The sequence below is a fragment of the Denticeps clupeoides genome, chromosome 16 (assembly GCF_900700375.1).
Source record: "Denticeps clupeoides chromosome 16, fDenClu1.1, whole genome shotgun sequence".
Taxonomy (NCBI): Eukaryota; Metazoa; Chordata; class Actinopteri; order Clupeiformes; family Denticipitidae; genus Denticeps; species Denticeps clupeoides.
In genome coordinates, this window is record NC_041722.1 from 6,680,525 (window position 1) to 6,696,165 (window position 15,641).

Below are 15,641 nucleotides of genomic sequence, written 5' to 3' on the forward strand. Positions count from 1 at the left end.
ATAACGAAGGCTTAACCCATCACCCACCACCCACCTTCAACGTCTCAAATATTAACTACTGTATATACAGCGGGTAAAATAACACACAGAACTGAGGGACCTTTTCAATCTAAAGATTCTATCAATAAATAATAATAAAAAAATATTTAAAGAACAAAAAAGGATGCATAATAATAATGTTATCTTAATTATATTGTCCTTTAAAATAAAAAAAAATGTTTGTCTTAATATCCCTTTTAGATAAGATGGAACTTATCTGTGTTGTTCTGTGCGAGGAGATCTTATTTTTGTGGGTGTTAGAAAAACGTCCTAGCATCTCACAGTGGATAAGCAGCCTGTAAGAATTCAGCCTCTTAAAGCTCTTAGCTTCTGATTTGAGAGATGAACCTTATAATTTCCACGAGGTTTTGGGTTTAGTGATTACTTACTTGTGGTCTGCATGTCTACAAACATGTTGTGTTGTTGTATTGTCATGTCTGTACATTCCTAGTCATTGTACCTCACCAGAATTTTCAGCTGGTCACGCCAGTAGGCCTGTCCTGCAATGAAATAAAACGAATATTCAACAGTGTTTGTTTTATGTGAATAGTAATTGTATATTACACACTCAAAAAATACAGATTTAGCAAACAAGCGCTCTTATGGCTCTCAACTTGCTGCAGGGACCCTAAGCAGCTTCTTAGTTCTCTGATGCCTCTGGCTGGCTCCGTACATTGTTAATAAATATGTGTTCTTGTTATAATAAACTACTATGTTTCATTATAAATTAGTTTAAATGCTAAAAGTTTTATTTTTCATGTTGCACAGCAATCAGCCAAGTCGTGCTCTTCTAAATTCTCCTGAACAATTCACAAGCTGTACCGCACTGTGTGGCAGACCGGCTGGCCTTCACTGTACACATCTTTGGGTGTCTATGCTCCTGCCGCTGGATCATGCAGCATCGCACATTCCTTACTTTTGCCCATTTGACATGCTTCCGACACGATGACTGGCCCCGCCATAGCCAGAAAATCGGAATAACCGATTCATTACCGTGCAGCATTGGGGAGAACGTACACTACTAAAGTAGAAAATGTGTTCACAAACACTTTTATACCCTTCTGTGGTGATCATGTTGCATATGAAATTTTTTTGCCATGCCACCCACCTTAACAATTTCATTCAAGAAAGGCTGGTTTTAAAAAATGGGCCAACTCTTCATTTATGTAATCTCATATATAACACTTTCTCTGTCTGCCTCTCCTGTAACCAAAAATAGTTTTGGTCAGATTGTGGGTTTCTGGCACCAGTCCTGACACCGCTCAATAGAAGTCCTTTCGTAACAGTTCAACTGCTAACTTCAAGCATCTTTGTCTTTGATGAAAGCAGCTTTGCCTCAGCATCCACACAAGTGGTCAAAAGTTTGGACGCACCTACTCTGTGGTGCTTATAAAGATATTTTCTTACTGTGAAGATGCTGCCATTTTGAAGAATCCAATGACAGAAACATTTTTTTTTGTAGCAGGAGAAAGTGAAGCACGTCTGATGAATCTGTCAAAACGCAATCTGGAAACAGTGATACGCGCTTTTATAACTACTCGCCTTGACTACTGTAATTCAGCCAGGCCAATTGGTGCAACTGGTTAAACCGATTTTAACGAGAGCCTATGACTCCAACACTGGCTTCACTTCACTGGCTTGCCGGGGATTTCAGAATCTGTTTTAAAATTATTTGTTTTTCAGTCTTTGAATGGCTCTGCCCCAGTCTGTTTGTCTGAACTCCTGCACCCTCACATACCGTCCAGCTGCCTCAAGTCTGCAGAACCAAAATCACATTACAAACTCAGAGGTGATGGGGCCTAAAACTCACTTTATCTCCCGCACCTTCGACCCAGTGTGAGGTGCTGACTTATGTATGATTTTGTTTGTATAGAACTTTATTATATTTGTTTTATTCTATTTTATTACTCTACAATATTTTATCATTTTTTAAATTATTTTATTGTTCCTTTATAATTTTTAATTGTCTCTTTTATTCGGTGTGTCATGGTGTTTTATGTCTACTTGCATTGTACAGCACTTTGGTCAACCTTGTTGCTATTTTAAAAGTGCTTTATGAAGCTTTTTACCTTCCTGGCTGCTTTGTTCACTGTTGTCACCATCAAAAGGCGCTTGATGAGATGCTGATTAACATGAGTGAATGATAAGAAAGTGTTCAGCATAAACCCTCAGGACTGTTGGAAACCGTCCTCATTGTCTAATTTAAGGTGGTGGGGAGAAGCCAAGAGTGTGAAATGCTGCCATCACAGCAAAAGCTCCCTGATTTGGAGAAACACAAATATTCTTTTTGCCTTATTTGCTCTTTTGTTTGTTTATAACATCATAATTTTACGTGTGTTATTTCATAATCCCGTGTTGTCAGTCTTGTTCTATAATGTTAAAAATGCAATGCCCATAAATGACAAGGTGCGTCCAGGTCTACATGCTCAGTAGGGTTAACATGATGAAATTAATTTTGGACTAATTGTGTTGACATTTGAAGTGAAGGTGAAGTGATTGTCATTGTGAAACACTGCAGCACAGCACATGGTGACACAACGAAATGTGTCCTCTGCTTTTAACCATCACCCTCAGTGAGCAGTGGGCATGAAAGACAAAATAGAAACCATATTATTAACCATTTTTGACCAGGTATCATTTTTGTAAGTTTAAGCCATGACAAGGTCTCTCAGATTCATAATGATGCCCATTTTCGTGGTTCCAAGGATAAAATATTTACTTGGGTCCTAATAGATGGCACCACTGCCAGGTGCCACTGTAATATTCACTTCGTCTCATAGTGTTAATGTTATGGCTGATTTGTCTATATCGATACAATGTGGTCAAAATAGAACACAATCAATCTTTATTTAAAGTTATATGAAGTGGGGTTGTTTTTCCTGATCTCAGGGTATATGAAATCAGTACATCTCTATATCAGCCTAATCTCCTATACTTAAGACATCCCTGAACTTTCTAGCATGACAATGGAAACCAGACAGAGGATTTATGGGATGAGCTTTATAGGACCCTGGGTAACAGAGAAATTGTGTGAAGATGGACATCTTCCGTGTTCTGATGTGCATTCTTCATGCTTGTGAAGACCTTACGTCTGTACAAATGTGTCCAAGTGTGTTCAGATTGAAATAACATTTGCTTGATGAGGGATTTGATTTCCTCTTAATACATTCATCTCACATAAATGATGAATTTCTCCCACCGTTTCTGCGTTGAACCCTTTTCACTAATCTTTCTGATGTCTAGCAGTGCAGAATGCACTGTATATATTTTCCATAATACACCCACTTTCCTCTCTGCCTACTGATGCTAACGACTTGTGGGCAGCATGGCCTGAACGTTCACACAGACGATACACTTATTTTCTCCAACTATACAACAGCCACAGGCCAGTTCTACCTGTGTGTAAGACACAACATGGATAATGTGCATCACACACATTTCAGGATAATCCCAATATGCCCGACCCTGTGATCCTACAGGCCAGACCCTGGTGGTGATAGATGCTTGGTCCAGGCTGAACCTCTGCTCAATGCTCATGTATGCAAAGACATCGATCAAAAAGTGTAAATTGGCCACACACACAACTTTAACTAAAAAGATTTAACTTCTGCAGCAAGCTCATACTAAGAAAAGTAAAATACATGCTTTGCAATGTAGTCAAGCACAAAGCAAATTCCAAATAATCCCTGTATGTGCCGTTCTTTAAGCCTCTGGCGCCACCAGCTGGCAACCTTCTTGAAATGCAAGCTGTTTTTTCACAGACATAATATTAATGGCCTTTTAAGCCATTTCTTGTATTGTACAATTCATTTACAGGCTACCTGGAAGCATAATACAAGAATTAAATCGCAGAAAACTATATTTTTTCCCTCCAAGTCTGGTTTATTATTGAAGATTTACAAACTAGCGCTTTTATTTTTTCTTCTCCACATCCTGCTCTGCTGCCTCCTTTGCCCTCTTGGCACGGATGCCAAACAGACGGGCATTGGCACGGGCCATACGCAGGCTGGCAAAAGCCTTGAAGTTCTTCTCATCCTCGGAGATGACGCGGGCCTTCTCCTTCTTGTACACCTGCGGGGACAGCAAGGTCAGAACCGTACACACACTGCCAGTTTGGAACATTCTTGGTCAGATTTAGAAGCAGTCATCAGAATAAGGGGGTTCAAAGAAAAATAAAGTCTAAAGATTCTGGAGAATCTGTAAAAGGTCTACTGGAACAAGAGGGTTGGCAAAGGAAGACTTAAGGAATTGGGACTAATCGAACCGGCTCTTTACAACAGCCCGCTTGCAACATAAAGGAACTAAATCAAAATCACTTGCAGTCCTAACAGCAGATGTGCGCTTCCGCTCATATTTATATGTTAAAAAAAAAAAAAAAAAAAAAGCCTGGGAGAATCGGAGCTGAAATGAGTAAATCACGAAACGGCATTGCGACTCCAGTCTGGAATCGTATTCACGTCCCTGCTGGAAAAGCAGCCGCACTTCTGATAAGGTTGGCCCAGCATTAGGCCTGGATCTGGATTCGGTACTCACGTTTTTAATGGGCATGACCGGTCCGACGAGCTGCGTTGCCATCTTCAGTTCCTCTGGCTGAAAGACAGGAAGTCAGATTTCAGAGGCGGGCAAAACTGAGCAAAATGCAACGGTGATAAAGTCGGGGCAGTCATCAGCTGGAAAAGGGTTCAAACTCAGGTCATCAAGGACGTACAGAGATTCCGGAGAAAGTGTCATCAGTTGACTCCACCATGCTTTTTCTCATTATTAAAAAGGAATGTATAAAAACGTACAGAGCTGTCGCCCTTCTTGGGAGCAGCGGCCTTCCTGGGGAAGAGGATGAGTTTGGAGCGGTACTCCTTCAGCCTCTGCACGTTGGCCTGCAGCGACTCGGTGGACCGGTTGCGACGGCGAGTGTCCACAGAGATGCCGATGGTGCGGGCTGTCCTCTTGTGGATTCCTGCCGCCTGGGAACATGTAAGGGGCAAAAAGTAAGTTCGGTGAATTGCCCTGAGACTAGAGCAGCCCACATTTCCCACAGAGCTCAGCCAGACAATCATCAGCAAAAAGGGTTCAAGGAGAATCATCAGAAACAGTACAGAGATTCCGGAGATGTGTCATCATCTGACCACTGGCAGTCACACACGCAAACGCCAATTAATGGCTCGGCCGTACCTTCAGCTCCTCCAGGGTGAAGCCCCGTCCGGCGCGAACCTTGCTGTGGTATCTGATGGTGGGGCATCTCACCACCGGCCGGAGGGGCCCGGCAACGGGACGAGGAGCGATGCGAAGGGCCTTCGCCTGGCGAGCCTTACGCCTGCGGAGTGTCGGTTACAAGTCCGTCACGCAGGACCAACACAACCAAACACGCATCATGCGGGGAGAGTAACATTCCGACGCACCACGTGAGGCCGTCTACAAGCCACGTGACCGGCGGCCGAACTCACCTGCGGAGCTTCCTGGCAGGCTGGTTGAACCACGTCCGTACCCTCTTCTGCCAGTCCTTGTGGAAATGCGGGTTCAGGATCATGCCATTCCGGCTAGGGGCCATGGTCGCCTACTTCCCTGCAGCGAGGAGAAGAGACCGCGTTCACAACGGACAACTTTTCCGGCCAAAACTCCCACCCCGACGCGCCTGCGGCTAACACGCAGCCGTGGTGGCGGCCGGAGGGGGTTAAAAGGCGCGGTTCGCCGAGGATGGAAGAAGATTGAGTCTCGGCGTGGATCCGACGCGCACGTACCGTCCTGAGCGGAAAATGGCCGTAGAGAAAAGGAAAGAGGGAACGCAGGGGTTTCTGGGATATGACACTCTAACCCGGAAGTCTCGCCACAGAAGATGTGTCAAAATAAAGGCCTCTCACGCTCTGGTCCACGTAAAAGTCATCGGCTAGGGGCGATTAAGCGTGTTTAAAATGAGGATGCTTTATAGGAAAACACTAGCAATTCAATTATTAAATCCAAACATTTCTTTTTAGCCTTCTGATTATTTGTTTTGTGACTCCTTTACTCATTGTAAATAAACTTATCCCAACAACCCAACAACAATGTCCTCTTAATTTTAAAATCCAGATCCCTTTGAAACTAAAACTGGATAATCCCAGGATCTCTGTCTCAGTTTAAATTAATAATGTTGTACCTTTTGAATATTTAGACTTTTGCAAGTGTTAAGCATAAGAAAACATGTTTAATTCATTTGCTGTTACTTATGTATAAAAAGCTTATTTTATTAACATGCATAAAGCTCAGTTAATAGAGAAATTGCAATTACGGTTATCCTTTCTATTTTGACTTAATAATTAATCATTGATAAAATTTCTTCAGAAACTCATCTTTATCTTGATCTGAGTCCAAAGGTCATACTGTGTCAAACTGCAATGCATGATTTCAACTTATTTTCATTGCCATGCATCCTGTAATTTTTTTGCTTAAAATTTGCCATAATTCATCTATAATTTGGTTGTTTTTGTAAGGTTTTATGTGCATTACTCGACCAGAACGTCCCCTTCTGTCTCACTGCAATGATTAGTTAAAGTGAAAAAAATGTGCAGGCCATTGCAGTGGCATTCAGTGACACCATGACTTTCATTCATTAAATAATTCATTAACTTTATTCCACCAAGAAAAGTAATCAGGGGATTTTATATGAACATTCTGGTTAAAAAGAATGATCAGTAACATGGTACCAACCAGAAGTCCATTCATCTGTTCAAATCTTGCCCATTCTCCACGTATGCATGTCGCTGTGCACAAGTGTGTCTTCTAAATGTTGTAAATGCATGCAAGTCCAAAAAGTCTTTCACTAACTTCACTATGCTAAACTGGGAAGATGCTGAAAAATGACATGTTGTTTGTCAATGTTGGTAACACATGAGTCCCAGTCCAGCCCAATCCCAGGACAGATTAAAAGTAGATCCTATAATAGATCTATCTCCTGTATTAGAACTGGACATTTATAACCAGCAGCTAAAGCTATCGATTGATTTTACATTTCAGATTGAGATGATGCAACCAAAAACATTGTAAACGGCACTTCACATGATAAAAAAAATTGTCCCTTATGTTTGTGTGGCTCTGAAGCCACATGAGTATTTGCTGCAAATGTGGAATGCAAAAGATGATTAATCTGACTCTGCCCTAAAACCCCTTCACACTCCTTTCATTCTGACTGCCCTTAATGTTGCCCTTTCACATTGGAAATGTAAAGAAAAGGAAAACTCCTACCATTGAAATCCTACAGCTGTTTATTTTATGTCATTTACAATCGTCATAGACCTGTTTCTGATCACAACTACAGCCTCACAAATTAAAAGTCAAAATATACCATTTTGGTTAACAAAACTGAGAAGTAAGAAGTCAAATTATCTTAATGACAGAAAATCACATAATCAGAATAAATATAAAAATGGATGTAGCTGTGCTGGTTTAGTACTTTCAGAAATGAACCTAAAGTAAATAAACGGATCCGCTAAAATATGCTAGCCATCAAGAGACTTGACAAATTTTTCATAAGCCGATTCATCCATCAAGGCATCAAGTTCTCCAGGGTTGTTTATGGTCATCTTAATCAACCAGCCTTAACAGGGAGAAGAAAAAAAAATCAATCTTCAAAAATAATATTTCAACATTTGATTCAAAATTAAATATGATGGGGAAAAAAGTCGTCGATTACATTCAGTTTTATTTAATGTGTTCCATTACTTGTTTTTACTGTTAACATGGAAATTGGATTTATCAAATTTGGCATTTTGAAATAAAGGATCGCTGGCATACACCTGCTGCACCACGAGAAACGGTATTATGATATAAACCGTATATGGTATTCCTGCCAATAAGGGATGGGATGATGAAAGTGGTTCTGGTCAGGACTTTTGTGCTATCTGCCAAACCACACTGCATTGCCACCAGTTCCCACCAATACATTCACAGATGTATTGGCAGAGATTTGTGGAACTGAAATCGAACTGAATATATTTGAATCGGAATTGTACAAACTGAATCTGAATAGGGTGGAAAGAGCCTAGTGGTAACACACTCGCCTATGAACCAGAAGACCCAGGTTCAAATCCCACTTAACCCTACGTTGCTCCGGGGGGGGACTGTCCCTGTAACTACTGACTGTAAGTCACTCTAGATAAGGGCGTCTAATAAATGCTGTAAATGTAAAATGTAAAATTATCAATGAAAATATTAAATTGAATTCCAAGAAAACTAAAAACTTCATTTCACATCCCGAAAAATGTAACGCAAATTCACTTCTACCTCAAATTCAGTTCAAGCAAATCAATTTTAAACAGCGCTCTTTTCCACGTTTACAACTGCCGTACACCAGGCCGTCTGTGTTGATGCGGGATCTCAGTTTCTGCAATTCAGATTCTAATATATTCAATTCGACTTCCTTCCTACTGGCGCAATTCTGCGGCCATAAAGACGGGCCGTTGGTGGAGCCCCCCGCAGGGGAAGTGAGCTGTAATAGCACGGCGCTCCCGCTCAGAATGCCATCAAATTCAGGAGTGAAGACACGGACTCCAGAAGTTCCTGCGAATGGTGGAGCACGCTCACCAGCTTCGTAGCAGGAGGAGTTGACGAGACCAGGGTTCTCCGTCAGCGTGGTATTGATTTCCGTTACCTCGCCAGTCAGTGGAGAATACAGCTCACTAGCTGCTTTGACGCTTTCCAAAACACCAAACTCCTCTATAAAAATAAATAAAACACACATATTTAAATACATAAATAATAAAAGATGAAAAAAATGACACAGGTCCCCTAAAAGGTGCAAATTCCCAATGTTATTACCCGTCTGTTCAAGTTTCGTTCCGACCTCTGGAAGTCCACAATACACGACATCGCCGAGCGCTTCCTGCACCAGTAAATATTAAACCTGATTAGGCAGCGCCTGCGGTTGTCGGGCCAGAGTGCCAGAGTTCAATTAATGCAGAAACGTCCCAGCAGGGCGGCCAGCTGGCTGGTACCTGGGCGAAGCGGCTGATTCCCACGGTGCCGACTCCGCCGTCCACTCGAACCCACTCGTGCTTTTCTGTGAATTTGAGATCTGTGCGCAGGGGAGAAAAAGAGACGTCATTCTCAGAGCCAGTTGCCACATAGACGGTTCAGGAGACCAGCAGACCTACCGACATGAATTATTACTTCCCAAATCTGGGAAGGGGCATATTCCACAGACACCTCTCATTAAGAGGTGTGTTATTTATCAGAGGCAGATTTAGGAAGATAATAGAGAACATCATCATCATCGCACCCCAACTATTCCGACTAATATTTATTCTGCTGAACTAGAATAAACTTCTGGTTAGACAGACTATAAAATGGCGTTTATTCCGCTTGTGGGCGCAGTTTAAACGCCTCAAGTGTTCCCAGTGGCGACGGCATTCAGGTTCAAACCAGATCGGGAGCAGGACCCAGAGTCCCGGGACACCGAGCTCCGCTGCGCCACCAACTTCGGGGTGTCAGAAAACCGGGATTTATGACCCGCGAGAAGCACCTGCCGCTCGGAGGCATAACGCATCTAATCCGGCTTCATATTTAACGCGAACCGCACGCGCGTCCCGAAAAGTTCACCAGAAAGAGGATTTATTTTTATTCCATTTTATTTTTTTTTACCTGCGGAGAGTCCGGCGCTCAGCGCGCGGCTACCGGCGGCCTTCCACGTCGCCAGCGCCGGCCACAAGTTCGCCGAGACGGACCGGAGCGCCACGCGCATCGCCATCTTCGCGAGGAGTGGCGCGGCGGCGCGCGGCCGCGTGGGGCTCCGCGGAGGGGGCGGGGCCGCGTGGGGCTCCGCGGCGGAGGGGGCGGGGCCACGCGCGGGGCCGACCGGGCAGAGTGCAGGAAGGTGAAATTTACAGAGCCGGAATTAATCAATTACCAAATGACCAGAAGTACACGCGAGTAATTTGCTCGGGGATCCGTGTCTCTACACGTGTAATGAGATGCAGAGACAGAGAAACGTTCACAACTTCATAACGTTCAGAACTCTCTCCCTAAACTCTTAGTGTTCAGTCGTGTGTCAAAGTGCCGCGTCATATTTGACCGTTTCGTCTATGCAATTTTATCATGGCGTATTAGACGCTGCAGAACCTGCTCTCTGCACACAGGCGAATTCCTCTGTCCATTCCTGCTTTTTTGTTCTTCTTCGAATAAAAGAGTTTCTGCAATTTGCTAGCTGACTGCTTGATTAAAAGGAGGGAAGTTTACTTCCTGACCTCGCAATGACCCGAGTACGTCATGCATTATCCAATTAGAATTTGGTGTTCTCCTGGAGGACAGTTGTGATTGGCTGCAGCCACCCGCAATCACGTAACTCCGATCACGTGACTCAGGTAACGCGGAAGCAATTATGAGCGCCCCGCAAGCGGGTTTTTTTTTGCTGTCTTCACCAACACACACACACACACACACACACACGCACACACACACACACACACACACCACTTTATGTCCTTCACCCTAACTCTGATGGTCAGATACTGACCATCATCCACCTTCACTCTGTCTTCACTTCTGTATCTTCCTGAACTCTTTCACATCTTCCAACCTCTGACACATTGTCTCCGTATCACTGGAAACAGCCACTAACACTCTCCTCACTTTCCTTTCTATGGGTCATCTCTGTCCTCCATCTTCTCCCACTGCTCCCTGGCTATCTGAGGCGTTGCACAGTAGTCCAAGGGAAATAAGAGCAGCGGAGAGGAAATACGATGCTCAACAGAATAAAGGGAACACTTGAACAACACAAGTAACTCCAAGTCAATCACACTTCTGTGAAATCAAACTGTCCAACACCGATTGATAATCAATGTCACATGCTGTTGTGCAAATGGAATAGCCAACAAGTGGAAATGATAGTCAATCAGCAAGACGTCCCCAGTAAAGGCGTGGCTCTGCAGGTGGGTCTCTACAACTAATACAGAATGATTTAAAATCATTCTACCACTCATGCTGGCCCACAAAGCCAAACATGGGGTTGCACCATCCTATTTCCGAGCCCTTATTATACTTTGCACTCTAAGTCTGCCAAATGCCATAATTGTAAGTGTAAATGTAGACAGTAGGCTGCATCCCTGGTCAGGACTTTTTTTTTTTTTTCTTTTCGCCCGCATTTGGTATCCATAATTTTACTAACTGTAAGTAGTGAAAACATATATATGATTGATTACCTATCGATATAAGGTGAAGCTTGTGATTTATGTCCTCTTTCCCTCTCTCCCCTCACCCACACATCTCCCGTCACATTGCAGACCCATATTCACACACACACACACACACACACACACACACACGTTTAAACCATCTTTTAAAAACAGATGTTTTAAAATAATTTCTAGTTAAAGAAAACAATGGAAACTTTTCAAACAAAGTTCATTTCTTTTCCCACTGCTAAAGTAAAACTAATCCTCACGTTGTTTGATAGCATGTTTTGACACGATTGATGATTTCGCCATTCTTCAGTTGGCTGGTGAGCTTGGTGAGCTTCTTCAGTTTGGTGAGCTTGTGCAAACTTGTACTCTCAGTTTCTTGTTCTCAGCTGAATGGGGTAGTACCCAGTATTGTCTCCTGCTGCCATGGTCCATCTGTCATGTGTTCTACATACATGCATCAGTTGTTCTGGCATTTTATTTATTCAACCTACTGTTTCAGTGTTAAACACAATAGTCTGAATATGGTTGATTCTCTGACCCCCAAACTGTCACCATGCAGAGGCTGTATTCACACACACATAGACTTAGACTAACATTTAAAACAGACGTCTTTTATGGGATGAGGTGTTGTGGTCAACCATTTATCACACACACACACACACACACACGTCCATGCCTATTTAATCAAAGAATTAAAGAGCCCCCTCAGGTCATAAAATAATAAATTATTAACTGAAATTTATATACTTTGAACACATGTAGGGCTTGGCTTGGATAATTCTGGACCACCGAATTCATTCCAAGGTATTTGTAAACCATAAATAATAATAATAATAATATTTTTACAAAAAATATTTTTTACCGTGTAACACCATCAACAGGGGTACGAAATCTCTGAGGCAGGATGCTCAGCTCAGTAATATATATATAATTACCTAATACGGTTTTTCATAAATTTTTTTCTTCACCACATGGTATGTGATTGTAATATCTCTCTTTGTGCACAGCAACCATCAGACAGCTTGTGGCTACCATTCCCGAACCAGGACTCAATAAAACAGGATTCAATAAACCAGCGGGGAAGAAGGCTACGAATAAGAGGAAACATTTGACCCATGTGGAAAGGCCGCAAAAGTGTGTGGTGAAAAATTTTGAAGGTGTGTCTTGCATAGATTTTTTTAACGTGTTTTGATATTTTAATAAAAATATTGACAACCAGGATTCAATAAACCAGAAGAAAGAAGACAGATTTTGAGCAAGTGGGAAAACCACAAGGTATGTCTTACATAGATTTTTATTGTGTTTTGTTATTTTAATAAAAATATTGATTTTAACAGCATATGTTTTGTTGTAAACAGTTATTAGAAAACCGGTAAAAGAGGATCTGAACTTTGTCAGAAATTGGACGAGTCGTGACTACGAAGTGTGGAACACCGCCAATTTCAGCGATCAGAGTCCCACACAGACGGCTAAGGTGATTGAAACTACAGACATACGCCCCGTTACCTCACAGGGTGAACAGAGGTACCAGCAACATTTTAATAATTTTAAATGCTGTGTGAATCATAAACAGCTGTTAGATTACCTAGTCAAAGTGTGCGCGTCACAAGAGAAGGTGATTAAAGCTGTAGAGATCCTAGCTAAAGCTGTTGATCACATATCTGATCTGGAGCAAGTTGACTGGAAGTCGTTAGCAAAAGTATTGTTACGTCTAAATCATATATCGCGTATATAGGTTTTTAAAATTTTAGAGTTGTCATTTGCGTTTATTATAACTCATGTAAACCATCTGTAAAACCATAATGGAATTGTCTAAGGGTCAATGTGTGGGGGAGGATGTAATATCAAGCTTTAAGAAATCACTACACAGTCTGTTCAACAGCGAGACATGGGGAGAAATGGATATGTTTAATAATGTTTTACAACACATTCAAAATGGTGGTGGTGCTGAATCCAGAATGCAATAGTTGTGTAGAAGGGGTGGCGTCATAGATGATTACCAAATTACACCTAGACCACGTTTCGGTGGGGTTGTACTACACCGTGAAATTAATTTCAGAACCGTGTCGAGCAACGACTTAATGTCATATATTTCACACATCCATGATATTTTCAAATTCTCTCACACACTGGCCGGTCAGAGCAGTGTTTTTGATGTCACATTGAGCAGTGGATCTCTTCTATCGGATGTAAATGCCGTGTTGACCCCAGCAAATAATCATTCCTATGAGCATCTAATGGATCCGATAAAAAAATTGGTGTATTAAGGAAGAAACATGTGATCAAGAGGGCGGGTTCCTTTTGCCTCTGTTAAGCGCCGCCGTCCCCTTTATAAGCAGCCTAATCGAGACAGAGGGACTGATGCTGAAAAGATGGATTTGATCCCCCAGCGACAGCTGGACAGGTTAAAAAATGATGGAGCACCCGTGCCTCTAAGACAACACGAGGAAAACGATTTGGATGCATCAATAAAAAACATTTTGGATAGGACTGATTTGGGGGATTACGAAAAAGTTAAACTATACATGTCACTGTTGCAGAGGTATATATCGCTGGTTAAGCAGGGTGATCATGAGACTAAATCAATAACGCTTAGCCTACCATAGGCATCTGAAAACGTACAGACAACACCCACACAAGCCGCGACCGTTGATGACGATGCAACGGTTAAAGAGGTTTTACAAAATGTACCGCAGAGAAGTAAAAGGAATGTCCGGTATATATTACAAAAATGATGAAATCACAGGGGGTTGCTGCGTGGAGTAGAGAGGGTGAATTTGTTTTCAATGGAGCCGTCATTCCTGGATCCCACATTTTCGATTTGATTAAGGGGGTCACCACCCCCTCAAACGATGGCGCGAATTTCTGAGGGCTATAGCCACGTTGAACATACCTCCAAACAGACGTGTTAAAGACAAAGTCAATTCTTTTAAAAATAATAACAAGAGTTTTACTACCCATGATGATGATTCAGAATCACCCATGTTTTCCTCACCGCGTTTAGATACAAGCGTGTGGTTACATTTAAAAAACAAACAAACAATAATGTGTATATGGGCTTGTTTTTAAATGTGTTTGAACACGTAATGACAATAAACAAACTCAACGAATCAAGTATTACGGTTTTCGACTCATTACTAGCTCATTACTAGCCCTTTTTTTCTTAATTCATCAGACAGATGTATATGAACTTTGTGAGATCAGCGATCCCCCAAGGATACGTCAACCTGCGAAAATATTGTAGCTCCAGGATAATTAATCAACCCAACTGTTGCTCAGTCGGCTGACTGTTGTATATTTGTGCCATCCGGTTTAGTGATCTTGTGTATAAAAGCGTATTGTTTAAATCAACATAATCTTCACCATTTCCTGCTCTGAAAATCTCCTGGGGTGCAGTCAGCCAATGTCGAAATAGGCGGTACTTCGATGTATGTACTTTTTTCTATAGACAGCTGCGTCATAGGGACTGTGAACAAATCCAGCTCTGACTTGACTCATTCATCGGACATCCTGTGTATTAACGCCATGACTAAAAGATGGTTTTAACATTTCTTTTAGCCTGATACTCGTGAATGCGAATGTTGAATGCTTAGAGAATACCACCTGGTATTCTATAAGGTCTGTATAGACTAAAAGGACGTATTCGCCGCCGTATGTTGCATATGATAGCCCCAACGGATCCACCGTAATGCTTGTGTCAAAATGTTCGCTGTTCTTGAAACCTAAAATAATCCTAACTTTACCTAGTATCACTATGGTGACAGGTTTGACCGAATCGACATAAACCTTATTAATAATGTCATCATAACCAAATGTAACGCCGTGTGCCATTGTATGGCTGTTGATCACTTTGACTATATCCATGATACTTGTGTAATAGCCCACACATATTATAATACCCGTTCGCTGACCTGTTATATTTTTGAAATCTTTTTGGTCAAAAAGATGATTTTGTCATCCTCTCCAAAAGTCACACATGTTCTCGGGTACTGGAATTCGATCAGCGCCACTTCCCAATCGCCCTTTAATATGATAGGTCTTGTGAGTTTGGTCTTGTACTTGTAAATGGTGTTATCAGGGTATACGCTCTGTGAAGCATTACTCAGCAGGGTTACATAAAAACCCTCGTGGCCCATGGTGTTGTTTTATCGTGAATGAAAGACTGATTCTGGAACAACCGTTTTTAAAAATGGTTTAAACATCTACTACGTCTTTTTCATCAACCCAAGAGTTACATTTTGCAGGCCAGCCCAACCACTTCACCAAGACCATACGTCTTTTCCCCACGTTCTTCCTTTCTAAAAATTTCTCATCTTTAAGCTGTTTATTACTGATTAGTTTGATCTTTTTCAATTCTTCTTCATAAAAGGTACCGTCATAATCTTTCACTTTGTAGACCAGTGGTATACCTGGGATAGAGGCTGATATAGTAAAGAATTTCTCTGTATAGTTTTG

At 41.9% G+C, this 15,641-nt stretch overlaps 2 protein-coding genes and 2 non-coding genes across 4 annotated transcripts; all 4 read right to left on the reverse strand.

Moving 5' to 3' along the window:
- Window positions 1–3,896: 3,896 nt before the first annotated feature.
- rpl13 (ribosomal protein L13) lies at window positions 3,897–5,817 on the reverse strand. Its single transcript, XM_028956517.1, has 6 exons — window positions 5,775–5,817; window positions 5,481–5,598; window positions 5,209–5,350; window positions 4,827–5,000; window positions 4,573–4,629; window positions 3,897–4,110 (listed from the first exon to the last, which is right to left on the reverse strand). The coding sequence occupies exons 2-6, from the start codon at window positions 5,582–5,584 to the stop codon at window positions 3,952–3,954; spliced, it is 636 nt and encodes a 211-aa protein (XP_028812350.1). The 5' UTR covers window positions 5,585–5,598; window positions 5,775–5,817; the 3' UTR covers window positions 3,897–3,951.
- Window positions 4,687–4,772, reverse strand: LOC114766471 (small nucleolar RNA MBII-202). Its single transcript, XR_003742803.1, has one exon. It is a non-coding gene; the product is annotated as a small nucleolar RNA MBII-202 (small nucleolar RNA).
- LOC114766472 (small nucleolar RNA MBII-202) lies at window positions 5,076–5,156 on the reverse strand. The gene has a single exon (XR_003742804.1). It is a non-coding gene; the product is annotated as a small nucleolar RNA MBII-202 (small nucleolar RNA).
- A 1,436-nt stretch (window positions 5,818–7,253) lies between the features above and the next one.
- On the reverse strand, window positions 7,254–9,793 carry gcshb (glycine cleavage system protein H (aminomethyl carrier), b). Its single transcript, XM_028956696.1, has 5 exons — window positions 9,649–9,793; window positions 9,003–9,082; window positions 8,827–8,890; window positions 8,593–8,724; window positions 7,254–7,606 (listed from the first exon to the last, which is right to left on the reverse strand). The coding sequence occupies exons 1-5, from the start codon at window positions 9,752–9,754 to the stop codon at window positions 7,509–7,511; spliced, it is 480 nt and encodes a 159-aa protein (XP_028812529.1). The 5' UTR covers window positions 9,755–9,793; the 3' UTR covers window positions 7,254–7,508.
- Between the last annotated feature and the right edge of the window lie 5,848 nt (window positions 9,794–15,641).